The 15,084-nt window shown below is 47.1% G+C and overlaps 1 protein-coding gene across 1 annotated transcript in view; it reads left to right on the top strand.

Moving 5' to 3' along the window:
* The window catches only part of pappaa (pregnancy-associated plasma protein A, pappalysin 1a), a gene marked incomplete at both ends in the record, with an annotated part of 178,087 nt that overhangs the window by 29,933 nt on the left and 133,070 nt on the right, over positions 1 to 15,084 (top strand). The window contains 4 exon segments of the mRNA XM_083657810.1: positions 650 to 795; positions 2,017 to 2,310; positions 5,172 to 5,364; positions 5,984 to 6,105. Coding sequence (XP_083513936.1) covers positions 650 to 795; positions 2,017 to 2,310; positions 5,172 to 5,364; positions 5,984 to 6,105 — 755 coding nt within the window.

Below are 15,084 nucleotides of genomic sequence, written 5' to 3'. Positions count from 1 at the left end.
CCCCTGCGCTCAGTGCCTTGTACCATCTTATGGTGACCCTGGCAATCACAGGTGTAACATCTACCTGCAGCCTCGAATCATTTTTTTAAGCTGTATCTGAATTGAACAGTTTTTTCTGAAGTATGACTGAAGGGTCCTTCGTGAAGGTCAACTTTTTTATTGGCCATGGAGACAATTGTCATTTGAAATACCTTGCCTTGATGAGAGCTACAAACAAACTAACATTCTGAAATGACTTCATGACTTGCAATCAGATCGTGCATGACCACATTAACCTGATTACATTTTACACCTGGTATTAATGTGTCTCCACTCCAGTGTCCACATTGAGATCTGATTGCGATCGCATCAGGCAAGCTCCATAGCGTAGAGCAGCAGAAAAACAGTGGTGACTGTTGTTGTATGTGCATTGCATTTACACTTGTGTTCAAATGTGGTCACAATGCCCCCCTGACCACCTCCGGAGGTGGTTTGGCCGATCAGATCGCAATCCGTCCTCAATGTGTCTTGGGAGGGGGGGGGGGCGTTTACACCTGTACTTTCAAGTGGTCAAGCACTATCCGATTGCAATCTGATCACAGGAAACACATGTTAGCAGTGCCAGGTGTTAACGGCCTCTATGTCTCTCTTTCCCCTTTCTGTTCTCCAGAGCCTACTTGGATGTGAAAGAGCTGAAAGAGATCCTAAATTTGGATGGCTCCACTCACCTGAACGTCTTCTTTGCCAATTCATCTGATGAAGATCTGGCCGGGGTTGCCACTTGGCCCTGGGACAAAGAAGCCCTGACGCATTTAGGTAGGAGACAACAAACACAAGCACATACATGCGCTCGTGCCGCACACCCAGATGCACATAGCGCACATCCCCTGAAGATCTTTGGCAGGGCAGATTGTTGATTTTGAGTCATTACAGTTCAAGCCCGAGCGGTTGATCTCTGCTCTAACATGGAGGAAGGTGATAATGAAGATGAGTTAGGCCCGTGAATAATGAATGCATTGTCTGGATCATACTCCTGTTCCACGCCTATTTTACACGGCACTGGGAACAGGCGCTGTGTGCTGAAAGGGTGCTTTCTCACTGGGAACCCCTCCCCTCTCCCCCCGCTGGTCAGCTTTCACATTACAACATTTCTTCCGCGCTCGGGAACGGAATCCGTGTTCCGTTCCCGGGCACGCCAAAGCGTTCCCCAGGCCACCTTTTCAAGTGGATCCTGTCACGGTTCCCCGTTCTGCGCCCGGTCACGGAACGGAAAACACAACATTCACACTCATCAATCGGACCGGACCTGGGGTCAATTTATGGACAAGTGTGCTCGGGAACGGTACCGGGGCGCCAGTGAGAAAGCACACTTACACTACACTAGGAACAGGAGCTGTGTGTTGTATTGTGTTGTGTGTAGTCTCTCTCAAGACAGATGCGCTGGCTTCCGCAATTTACAAATGCTCCCAAAGTTGGTCAAAATAAGGCGGGATATCCGCACATTTCCCTCAATCACTGCCTCGGTTATGTTCCCGAGATTCGCGATTGGTCAAATACCATCGAACTTCCTTGCGGTCTGAAGCGTTTTTTTTATTTTATTTTGGAAGATGACAACTTCCTCCGTTCAAATTCGAACGGGCTGAAGTACACGGGGACACCTCGGCATTCCGAAATGTCGGCACTCCGAAATACCGGCATTCCGACAAAATTGAGATCTGTCTCTCGCCATTGCGAAAGAACCCTCCCCCAGACCCTAACCCTAAACCTAACCTCTCCCACCCCCCACGCCTAAGCCCAACCTCCCCCAGAACCTAACCTCTCGGCGAAACATTTTTTGGAGATCAAAAGGGCCGCCTCTCCGAAAGCATAGAAGTCAATGATCGGAATGCCGACACTTCGGAATGGCGAGGTGTCCCCGAAGTACAGACTGAGCATTGGAAGATTGTGTAAGAGAGAGACTGGCTTGAGAGACTACCCACTCGAGAGTGTTGCAAGATACATCACGCACTTGTGTGTGCGTCTTCCCCCCCCCCTCAGGTGGAATTGTGCTGAACCCTTCTTTCTACGGCACCTTCGGCCACACCGACACAATGGTCCACGAGATCGGCCACAGTCTGGGGCTCTACCACGTGTTCCGGGGCATCTCGGAGATCGAGTCGTGCAACGACGCGTGTCTGGAGACGGAGCCCTCGCTGGAGACCGGAGACCTGTGTGCCGATACCAACCCCACGCCCAAATACAAAGGGTGCCACGACCCGGAGCCCGGCAACGAGACCTGCGGCTGCCGGCACTTCACACACACGCCGTTTAACAACTACATGAGCTACGCAGGTGAGCCTCCACACACACACGTGCTTTGCTACCTCACCTGGGAGAAGCGCTACACGCGCACACGCACATGCACACACACACACACACACGCACACACACCTCTCACATGTATACTTGCACACAGAGATGACCATGGAGGAATTTGCTAGCGCGCCGTACCTTGACCCCGTGTGCTACAGATGTGTGCATACTGAGACAAGTGTGGAATCTAGCAGGGGCATTTCATGGGAAAAACACAGCGGGGGGACTCAGCATCTCATGTCGCTTTGGAGCGGTTAAGCGGTCTTGTCATAATGAAACTAGTCCACTCCTCCATGACCCGGGGATGGAAGGGTTAGGGGACATTCAGTCCAACAGCGTTTTTGGAGCTGCCAGCGTCTTTCTGCAATTCATTCTCTACGTAAGGACGCGCTAGACGTGCTCCTCTTTTAATGAATGCACCTGGTGTTTAAACGCTGGTGGCGTCTGTTGTTTTTGGAGGAGCGCTGTGGGCGTTTTTAAAGCTGAAAAAAGTCGAACATTAGAGGAAAAGCGGCCTGATCATCTTTTTCACTCCACCTACCTTCTCTCCTCCCGAGGGATTTTCAACCTCGGCTGCTGCCAGAATTGGCAATAATTTGGCTTTCGTGTTGACAGTGAACAACATCAAACAGACAAAACCAGCTGGCTACCATCCTTGCCCATGTTTTGTGCACAATGGAAGCGCTCTCAACATGATTTTCATAGCGTTCTGACTGAAAATGCGGGTAGCGACCCCCTTACTCGGATCACACCCATTTTCGAACTTGGCAGACAGGCAGACAGGTAGGCAGACAGGCAGACAGGCAGACAGACAGACAGACAGACAGAGAGACAGACAGACAGACAGACAGACAGGCAGGCAGACAGGCAGACAGGCAGACAGACAGACAGACAGACAGACAGGCAGGCAGACAGACAGACAGACAGACAGGCAGGCAGACAGACAGACAGACAGACAGACAGACAGACAGACAGACAGGCAGGCAGGCAGACAGACAGACAGACAGACAGACAGGCAGGCAGACAGACAGACAGACAGACAGACAGACAGGCAGACAGACAGGCAGGCAGACAGACAGACAGACAGACAGACACACCTGGCAATATACTGTATACCTATTGTAGTTCCCGCTACAATAGGTGTCTCTAGGACAACATTTTGCTATGATGATGACGCACACACACGCACACACACGCACACACACACACACACGCACACACACACACGCACACACAGACTCACAAAGTGAAAGTAATACCAGCCAACACGGTTGCGGTTGGTATAAGGACAGAGGTTTCTCCTCCATGCATGTGATCTGATAATGAAAGCCTTTTGGAATGAATCAATACTCGTCTTCCTTCTGTCACTTATCTTTTGTGCGTGCTGTCACGCCCTCCTGCACCCAGGATGGCTGGTTCACGTTCACATCGTGCTGCGTCTGTCCAGGAGCTTCGAGCAGAAGCACTCCCTCCATGAAACATGAGATGAGGCTGTCTCACCTGGTTAGCTGACTCGGGATAGCTCCGTCCAGACATCTCTGCCTGTCTGTCCGGACAGCCTGCTCTCGTTACGCACGAGGTCTTATGAACGATCCCTCGCTCGATTCGTTTGACGAACAACACGGATACATGTGCAGTTGTCTTTATTCTTTTCACCAGACAGCGGGGAGCGTCACCGACACGGCAGGGCGTAGCACATATGGGAGGATCACGCTATTCCCACCACTTCCCTTCGGCCCCCGAACAGGCGCCCCGGCCGCCCAGAGGAGGCGCTACTGCGGCGACCAGGACACATACCCTCATTCCGGCTTCCCACCCGCAGACACAGCCAGGGCCGCTGGAAGTCATTTTAAGCAGGGGGTGCTGGGAGGGAGGGAAATTTGACGTTTAAATTTTTTTTTTTTTGCCATATTTAGAGGAATATCTCATTTTAAATTAACATTAGGATACTGTTGTGATGTAATTATTCAGTATTTTCTCCTTTTCTCACTCATTCAGAGCAAAGAGGGAGATATATAGCATGATGATAATGCTCTATATCTCCCTATTTGCTCTGAATACACCAGTTAACATGACACAGACTTAACATGATAGAAATATTATCAGCAAACTTAATGACTAGACTAATTATTCTGATCTGAATGGCATATATCAAGAAACATTGACTCCTCTCTTTGCTGTATAGTGGGAGGTGCATTTTTGAGTAGACTATTAAAATAGCATGTCAAGTTCACATTTCTTTATTGCCAGATTAAACAATTCGTATTGGTTGTTGGTTGGTTCAACACAACATGTGCGTGCATGCGCGCTTCTTCTTCTTCTCTAGCCTACAAGCATGTAACTTCCTTGATTGTAATTGTTGATAATTCTATTTAAATAGGTTACATTTTCATTTCCCGAAACATTCTTAAACAAGAAAGGAAGGAGCAAGGAACAGTGCACTGCAAAATATTTTTAATTACATTTGTAAAAAAAAAAAAAACGCACACAGCCAGTCGTGCCTGTATGGACGCCCGACCGACCAACCAACACGGGGGCGCGAACCTGCGACCCTCGCGTTGGTAGGCTACCCGGACGCCCAACACATTGTATGATTGATGCGGGCCTCCGCCATCTTAGCTTTGGTCTGGAGTCAGACAAGGGGGAGGGCAAACTGACGTCGCAGCCGCTATATAGACTCCAGCGGCATACCGCTAGACTCAAGCGTCGCCCTCTATTTGATTGACAGCCACAAGTAACCAATCAGCGAGCGCTTGACGGTGACAGAAACGTGACACATATCAGTCGCCAAACCGCGCCATATCCGCCCGCACTGACTCAACTTCCTCTCCCTGTTGCAGATGACGCCTGTACGGACTCGTTTACAACGAACCAGGTGGCCAGGATGCACTGCTACCTGGACCTCATCTACCAGACCTGGCAACCTGCCACCAAACCGCCTCCGGTGCCCATGGCGCCCCAAGTGGTCGAGCAGCACCACAGCGCCATCGCCCTGGAATGGTTCCCGCCCATATCTGGACACTTTTATGACAGGTGAAATGAGCTCGAAAGCGTGGCAGTGAGACAAATGGTGTATGTATGCTATTAACCCATTGATACCTGATGCAGCATTTGCGTGTATATCCCTCAAATTTTGTGTGCGTATCCCTTTTAAGACGCGGTTCGCGGTCTTAAAGGGATACACACACAAATGCTGCATCAGGTATCAATGGTTTAAAGGAGATAAAGGTATTACGTACAGTAGCTTTATTACACTAGGCATAGTGCGCTCGATGCCTAGGCATCGCCAGCTGCGCGGGCTCACTATCGCCCGCCCTGCAGCTCTCACACGCAGCTCGGCCGCATTGTAATATAACGTTGAAATACAGTACAAGTTTGCTTGGTTGATTAACTTGAGTAGGCCTAAAGATGGTGTGAAAACCCATAGTTAGGGTTGTATTTTCTACGTGAAAGCTGTTTGTTTTTTTAACATAATGATTAATTGATCATTGATCGTGAACGTGACTCATCGGTTGATTAAAATTTGCATCACTAAATTTAACACTATATTGACAGTTTTGACAGGATTTCTCCTGATATGAATGTGCATGACGACGATGTGTATTTGGACTGTATCTAAGTTGGTTGCTGTGCCTGTCTCTTGGTTTCCTAGAGAAGTGGGATCAGTGTGTGACAAATGCACTGAGGGCAGAGTTCTGCTGCAGTACGCCTCCAACTCCTCCTCCCCGCGACCCTGCGCCCCCTCGGGACACTGGTCCCCCCGGGAGGCTGAAGGTACGATATGGTTTTGGAATCTTTTTGTCCCAACTGATTTGGTCGCATGACGACGTTGTGTACCGTCGCTGTAAGCTGCTAGTTGGTTCGTACAGTGGACAGTTGTGTCCAAGCAGTAGGTGTGCAACGTAGCGAGACGTAGTGTTGTGCAGTGAGTTACCTTCACTCCCCGATGCCTTAAAGGGAAACTCCGATTTTCAATACTGACTTATTTCGCACATAATCTCACACAACAGTTTTGCAGACATTCATTTAGTTTGACAGTTATTGTTGAGAGGTGATTTGAGTTTGAGGTGTGGACCAGTGATGTCATTTGTGCATGAATGACATCACTGGTCCACACCTGAACTCGCATCAAATCTCAATAACTGTGTGTTTACACTTTTCGGATCATGTGTGAGATTATGTGCAAAATAAGTCGGCATTGAAAATCGGCGGAGTGTCCTTAAGAGACGCTTTAGCGATGCATGCTAGAGGCTATGAGCTTCGGTCTCCTCGTTAGAGCGTCCCGCCTCCCATGCCGAAGGTCGTGAGTTCGATCCCAGCTGCAGGTGACACACGACGCTGGTTAGAGGTGCTCAGCGTGTTGTCGATATGTTGTGTTACCTTTTTTTTTTATTATTGAAAAGACATTTTGACACGATAGCCAACCAAAACCCAACTCTCATCCACCAAGTATCTGTCCCACATCCGCGAGCTTCCAACAATGCCTCTGAGGTTTCCCTTTCCTCGGCTTTCTGAGTCAGTGCTCCAACATGCAAATACTTTGGTCACAGTGACTCAACTCCAGAAACACGCACATGACTCACTGGATTCACAAGCCCTTGACATGAGCCCTGGGACAACATGCTGAGAACAACACGGGATCGCTCGCTTCTCCAAGGGATGATGCTGTATGGTACCACAAGTCCCACACGAGGGCTCGTGGCCAATTTCCATGTTTTCCTCCTTTTTTTTTTAGTTTGGGGGAATTTGAGTACTGTAAATGCTGAAATCGGCATAATTCCAGAAATGACCCCGCCCCCTACACTCTTGCCCTGTTAGTAGGGATGTCGCAATATATCGTCCCACGATATATCGCGATATCAAAACGTGACAATATGTATCGTTGAGATGAAATCTCATATCGCGAGAAAAAGAAGCTGAACATGGTGGCACTGACCTGCATCTGATTGCACGCTCGCTCTCCTTTTCATTGCTTTGTTTGAACAGACGAGGGACGTTACAGACAGGGAGGATGAAAATGGTGAAAATGGTGAAATCACTCAAATTAGCGTGGAGGATGCCCCCTCAACTTACAAATCGATCGCAAAAAAATATTGTTAAAATATCGTATCGTTATCGTGAACCCAATATCGTGTATCGTATCATATCGTATCGTGAACTGAGTGTATCGTGACACCCCTACCTGTTAGTGATCAATATTAGTATAGTATACAGGGACAGGCATTATGGATGAGGTATTTGGGCTTTAAAAATAGTTGTCCCATCTGTGCACCTCTGATCACTCTCTGGCTCTGGCAGCATTAAGCATAGTCTGGAATCTGTGTGTGTGTGTGTGTGTGTGTGTGTGTGTGTGTGTGTGTGTGTGTGTGTGTGTCTGTCTGTCTGTCTGTCTGTCTGTCTGTCTGTCTGTCTGTCTGAGAGAAAGAGTGTGTGTGTGTATGGGTTTGTGAATGTGTGTGCATGTTCTACCATTTTGAAATCTGCTATATTATATATATATATATATTTTAGCTTGTGATATTTACAATTGTCACTAGTCTGTGTGTAAATCACTCTGCTGCGCTCTTATATTTTACTTACTACATGTATATAATTGGCAGTATATAATTGGCTAATTAGCCAATCAGAACGTTAGCACCAGTAGTGTGAAGTCACTCTCCATCTTTTTTCTCTCAGTCTCTCTTGCACAAACGCACTACGTGCACACAACATGTCATTTAATCGTTTGGATTTATTAACCTACGTCCGACTGTAAAATCACAATGTCAAGGAAGACAAAGACGCCTTCAGGCCTCCCCCCCCACATGAACTGATAAAGTACATGACTGGATAAACATTGCATCGACCAGGGGAACTACTACTACCTCCCTCATCGGGGTCATCCCTATGTTCCCATAGCCCTATGTTCCCACAGCCCTATGTTCCCACAGCCCTATGTTCCCACAGCCCTATGTTCCCACAGCCCTATGTTCCCATAGCCCTATGTTCCCACAGCCCTATGTTCCCACAGCTCTATGTTCCCATAGCCCTATGTTCCCACAGCCCTATGTTCCCACAGCCCTATGTTCCCACAGCCTATGTTCCCACAGCCTATGTTCCCACAGCCCTATGTTCCCACAGCCTATGTTCCCACAGCCCTATGTTCCCACAGCCCTATGTTCCCACAGCCCTATGTTCCCACAGCCCTATGTTCCCACAGCCCTATGTTCCCATAGCCCTATGTTCCCCCATTTCTAAGAAAGTTTCCTCCCATCAAAATTAGGCCCTATGTTCCCCCAAGGATTTCCCCCCAAAGTAGGCCCTATGTCCCCATAGACCTATGTTCCTCCCCCCCAAAAAAGATTGGGGATATCTTATGTCATATTGACCTTGAACTTTGACCGCCAAAAACTAATCAGTTCATTGTTGAGTCCCAGTGGACGTTGGTACCAAATTTGAAGCAATTCCGTCAAGGCGTTGATGAGATATCGCGTTAACGAGAGTGGGTCAGAGCATCGTGATGTCACAGTGACCTCGACCTTTGACTGCCAACATCTAATCAGTTCATCGTTGAGTCCCGCGAATGGGCGGGAAAAAATGCTTGAAAGACAGGTGACATTCTTTATTTTATTATTAAACTAGGGAAACATAGGGTTGTGGGAACATAGGGCTGAGGGGACTTAGGGCTGTGGGAACATCACCATCATTCTGGAACTATTCACATTTACATTTTGGAATGGCCGCCATTTGAGAATATTGGCACTCCAAAACAGTCGCAAAGACTATAAGTATTCCAACCGCAAGTAATACTCCTAAACCTGAATCTCCAGCAGCCCGATGATGTGCAGGGAGGTGTTGAAGAAGCTAATCCATTTTCCAAATCTCAAATCTGTCGACGCACTACAGGCCTGTGACCCCAGTCCTCATTCCCTCGCTTTTCAGACCACACAATTTCCTCCATCTATTTAGCTGATTGACACTGACAGAGTAACTGACAGAAGAGTAACTGACAGAGTAACTGACAGAAAAGTTGACAATGTGACAGTGACTGATATTTATGATGGTGACATTAAATAGGCGCCGAGGTGCGAATTTACTAAGACTACAGACTGGGGGGGGGGGGGGGGGGGGGAATGCACGTAGCTGTTTCCAACCCTGTACACAATTTAACACAATACTTTCTGCCATGCATGTGAGTCTGGCACAGTAGTAGTGAGTTTGGCACAGTAGTAGTGATGTCTTACATGTGAGTTTGGCACAGTAGTAGTGCTGTCTTACATGTGAGTTTGGCACAGTAGTAGTGCTGTCTTACATGCATTTGAGTTTGGCACAGTAGTAGTGCTGTCTTACATGTGAGTTTGGCACAGTAGTAGTGCTGTCTTACATGCATGTGAGTTTGGCACAGTAGTAGTGCTGTCTTACATGTGAGTTTGGCACAGTAGTAGTGCTGTTTTACATGTGAGTTTGGCACAGTAGTAGTGCTGTCTTACATGCATGTGAGTTGGGCACAGTAATAGTGCTGTCTTACATGTGAGTTTGGCACAGTAGTAGTGCTGTCTTACATGTGAGTTTGGCACAGTAGTAGTGCTGTCTTACATGTGAGTTTGGCACAGTAGTAGTGCTGTCTTACATGTGAGTTTGGCACAGTAGTAGTGCTGTCTTACATGTGAGTTTGGCACAGTAGTAGTGCTGTCTTACATGCATTTGAGTTTGGCACAGTAGTAGTGCTGTCTTACATGTGAGTTTGGCACAGTAGTAGTGCTGTCTTACATGCATGTGAGTTTGGCACAGTAGTAGTGCTGTCTTACATGTGAGTTTGGCACAGTAGTAGTGCTGTTTTACATGTGAGTTTGGCACAGTAGTAGTGCTGTCTTACATGCATGTGAGTTTGGCACAGTAATAGTGCTGTCTTACATGTGAGTTTGGCACAGTAGTAGTGCTGTCTTACATGTGAGTTTGGCACAGTAGTAGTGCTGTCTTACATGTGAGTTTGGCACAGTAGTAGTGCTGTCTTACATGTGAGTTTGGCACAGTAGTAGTGCTGTCTTAACATGCATGTGAGTTTGGCACAGTAGTAGTGCTGTCCTACATGCATGTGAGTTTGGCACAGTAGTAGTGCTGTCTTACATGTGAGTTTGGCACAGTAGTAGTGCTGTCTTACATGTGAGTTTGGCACAGTAGTAGTGCTGTCTTACATGCATGTGAGTTTGGCACAGTAGTAGTGCTGTCTTACATGTGAGTTTGGCACAGTAGTAGTGCTGTCTTACATGCATGTGAGTTTGGCACAGTAGTAGTGCTGTCTTACATGTGAGTTTGGCACAGTAGTAGTGCTGTCTTACATGCATGTGAGTTTGGCACAGTAGTAGTGCTGCCCTACATGTGAGTTGGGCACAGTAGTAGTGCTGTCTGCCATGCATGTGAGTTTGGCACAGTAGTAGTGCTGTCTTACATGTGAGTTTGGCACAGTAGTAGTGCTGTCTTACATGCATGTGAGTTTGGCACAGTAGTAGTGCTGCCCTACATGTGAGTTGGGCACAGTAGTAGTGCTGTCTGCCATGCATGTGAGTTTGGCACAGTAGTAGTGCTGTCTGCCATGCATGTGAGTTTGGCACAGTAGTAGTGCTGCCCTACATGCATGTGAGTTTGGCACAGTAGTAGTGCTGCCCTACATGCATGTGCATTGGACACAGTAGTAGTGCTGCCCTACATGCATGTGAGTTTGGCACAGTAGTAGTGCTGCCCTACATGCATGTGCGTTGGACACAGTAGTAGTGCTGTCTTAACATGCATGTGAGTCTGGCACAGTAGCAGTGCTGTCTTACATGTCAGCAGTTTGAGGGAAAAAGAGGAATAGTATTTTCGCAGCAGATTAAAAGTCGACATTTTTTAATATGACAGCGAATAAGTTTCCTAGGGGCTTTGTCTACACTGTAATGGAAATTGGGCAGCATTTGGAGTGAAATGGGCACGATGATTTATTTTTTATTTTTGCCTTGGGAACAAGAGAATCATAGATTTTTTTCTCTCAACTCCTCAATTCTAAGCCATCGTCAAAAAAAAATGCTCATGAAAAGAAACATTGAATTCCGTCTGCACGTGCGCCTTCTACCATCCTCTTCCACAGTCAGCAGTTAATACATCATTTTTCCTACATGCTATAAGAGCATGCAAGGAGAAATGGTTGCTTTCGGGTTTAGGAAAATCAAAGACAGAGAGTCTTTTCAATTATCTAACTGACAACAGTTTTACAGTTGACTTACAACTGTCACCCCTTTTGATATACATATTCAATACATTTAGACAGGCAAGATACGTCGTGTGTGCTGATCAGTTATCAGAATCTCCCATTTCGACGAGTTCAAAATACATCAGTGCCTGTGCGAATGTGTACTCCTGAGGAGAATAAGGGGGAAAATGCACATTTTATTTTGGTTATTGGTGCGAAGTACAAAATGTATACTGATAAATCTCCCTAATATGTAACATACTTGCAATGGTGTAAAAACACAATGTAACTTCAAAGTGTAAAGTCATAGTTGTGCTAAACTAAGTACTTACAAAAGTGTTCCGGCACCTGACAATAGACCCTTTTCACAGGGGCCATTTTGTGTCGAAAAAGGCAGGGTAAACACACAGGTGCAAACAAAACACTAATGAGGGTTTCAAACTTCCATGATTGGAATTTGGAAACCCTCATTAGTGTTCTGCTTGATTGATTTGATTGATTGCCTTTATTCATCCCACAGTGGGGAAATTTCCTCGTTACAGCAGCTCTCACAGGGAAGACATAAAAACAGCTCTAAAAATAAACACAAAGATAAATCCAATACACACACTAAAAGATAAGAACAGCAACAATACTTACCAACAACAACTAACAATAGCAACAGCAGCAAAGGCATTAGAGTGTAAAGTGCAAAACTATAAAGTGCAAAACTATAGCCAGCAGCACACAATAACAATAGTTACCAATAAAAACGACAACAACAACAACAGTGCTATATTGTGCTGAACTATTATTGGATGTTAAAAAGTCTGACAGCCGTAAGGACGTGCGGTAGCGCTTCTTCTTACACCGTGGGTGTATCAGTCTGGCACTGAAGGAGCTGCTTAAGGCACCCACAGGCACCTGTGTTTATTCTGCCTTTTCGACACAAAATGGCCCCCGTGAAAAGGGTCTATTAGCGCCGAGTGATGTGTAGACTTAGTCCTGGTTCACACCATAGGCATCTCAGAAGCAGCGCTGAAGCAGCGCTTCACAGAAGCGTCGAGCAGGAGCCTTGCCATTCACAGCAGAAGCACCCTCTTTTCCTCAGCGCTTCGCTCCGTTTACCCGGCGCTGCCTTGCCCCCGCTCACAACTTGCATTGACTCCATGCCTGGCTGCTCCCCGTGCGGCGCGCTGCACGCTTGAGGAATGGAACAGAAGCTGAAAGTGTCGCTGCAGCACGCGCGCAGCGTGGCGTGGCGTGCGGCTGGTGTGATCGGTCTCGCCTGTTAACTGAAATGAAACTGCCTCCGCGCTGCGTCGCTTCGGCGTAGCTTTGGCGTACGGCGTGTTCGGAACTGTTAGCGCTGCAACGATTAATCAATTAGTTGTCAACTAATGGCTAACTATTTTGATAATCAATTAATCAGTTTGCGTAATTTTTTTAGGGAAAAAGTATACACTCTCTGATTCCATTCCAGCTTCTTAAATGTGAATATTTTCTGGCTCCTATAGATATGGTTCCTAAAGGTATGTTCCTATATCTTTAGGTTGTGTCCACAAGACATTTGTGGACATCATCTTGGACTTTGGGAAAAACTGACATTTTTTCACCATTTTCTGGCGTTTCATAGACCAAACATCTAATCAATTAATCAAGAAAATAATCGACAGATGAATTGACAATGAAAATAAGAATCGTCGGTTGCAGCCCTATATAGTGATGTGGCTCTTTTGTTCCATGGTGCCTCACTGAGCTCTAAGATGATGTAAGTTGATCGTTTGACGTGGTGATCTGCTGATGTAAGTTGATCGTTTGACGTGGTGATCTGCTGATGCAACGTTGGCTACTGGCCCCAAACTTTTATCACAAGTCGAACACAGCAGAAACATATTGGGAAACAAAATTGAATAGAAACACTTGGTCCAATTTACTTTTAATTTTCTGTTGCCAAATAATCAAACATCACATCATATATTCACCTTTAGCGCTCAGTGAGGCACGGCATCAAATAAATCCAAAGAGTGTGGGAAGTGCTTATGTCAGGCGCTGGACCCTTTTAGACTTTTGAGTACTTTGGAATTGCATTGTGTTGTGCTCATTTCAGCGTTTTACACCAGCTAACATGAGAGAGAACTCATAAGTCCATGGATATGATGTGATCACTGTCTGACGGCACATGGCTCAAAATGAACTCATTGGCTCACTGGGCACAGGATCACACAGGCTGTAATGCTGTGTGTAACCCCCCCGCGTAACGCTTCACCAAACACAGGATCACACAGGCTGTAATGCTGTGTGTAACCCCCCCGCGTAACACAGGATCACACAGGCTGTAATGCTGTGTGTATCCCCCCCGCGTAACGCTTCACCAAACACAGGATCACACAGGCTGTAATGCTGTGTGTAACCCCCCCGCGTAACGCTTCACCAAACACAGGATCACACAGGCTGTAATGCTGTGTGTAACCCCCCCGCGTAACGCTTCACCAAACACAGGATCACACAGGCTGTAATGCTGTGTGTAACCCCCCCGCGTAACGCTTCACCAAACACAGGATCACACAGGCTGTAATGCTGTGTGTAACCCCCCCGCGTAACGCTTCACCAAATTCACAGTTCGCTTCAGTTCGGTTCGATACAACACCGTATGGCCGTAAATTGCCAGTGAAATTTCCTTGTTTTTAAAATCAAAATGTATTATTATTTATTTATTTATTTTTAATTTATTCTACTAATTTAGTTCTAATTTAGTTGATTATTTTCACAGTCTACTTTAAAAATGCATTTCAATTTACGCTCATGTTTTTCCTAACACCTTTTCGTCTTTTTCGTCTCAAGTTTACCCATAACATCCTTGTAGAAGACTTTTGGCGTGTTCGGCTTGCAATGCATAGCGACCCTAAAAATCCTCGTGCGTAACGCTTCAATACGAACACGCGTGTCGTTACGCACCCAGAGAGAGTATTATGTTGTGTCTGTGTGTGTGGAGGAGAGTCTTTAGGTTGTGAGAAGTCGCTGGACCTTGCTCGCACACAGGCTACAGTATGGTGTGTGTGTGTGTGTGTGTGTGTGTGTGTGTGTGTGTGTGTGTGTGTGTGTGTGTGTGTGTGTGTGTGTGTGTGTGTGTGTGTGTGTGTGTGTGTGTGTGTGTGTGTGTGTGTGTGTGTGTGTGTGTGTGTACAAGAGGCAAGTCTGGGCTTGCCTAACGTGCTGTGTGTGTAAACCTCACTGTATTTTCCCTCTTGGAAGGGGTCCCTGTTTTTGCGGCAGGCAGCCTCCAGCTCCCCTCTCTCTCTCCCCTCTCGCTCGCCCCGCTCAGGCTCCTCTCTCTCTCTCTCCCCTCTCGCTCGCCCCGCTCAGGCTCCTCTCTCTCTCTCTCTCCCCGCTCGCCCCGCTCAGGCTCCACTCTCTCTCTCTCTCTCTCTCTCTCTCCCCGCTCGCCCCGCTCAGGCTCCTCTCTCTCTCTCTCTCCTCGCTCGCCCCGCTCAGGCTCCTCTCTCTCTCGCTCGCCCCGCTCAGGCTCCTCTCTCTCTCGCTCGCCCCGCTCAGGCTCCTCTCTCTCT

Source organism: Poromitra crassiceps (genome assembly GCF_964638095.1).
Source record: "Poromitra crassiceps genome assembly, chromosome: 21".
NCBI lineage: Eukaryota > Metazoa > Chordata > Actinopteri > Beryciformes > Melamphaidae > Poromitra > Poromitra crassiceps.
Note: the sequence above shows the minus strand (reverse complement) of the source record. Positions and strands in the feature narration are given on the sequence as shown.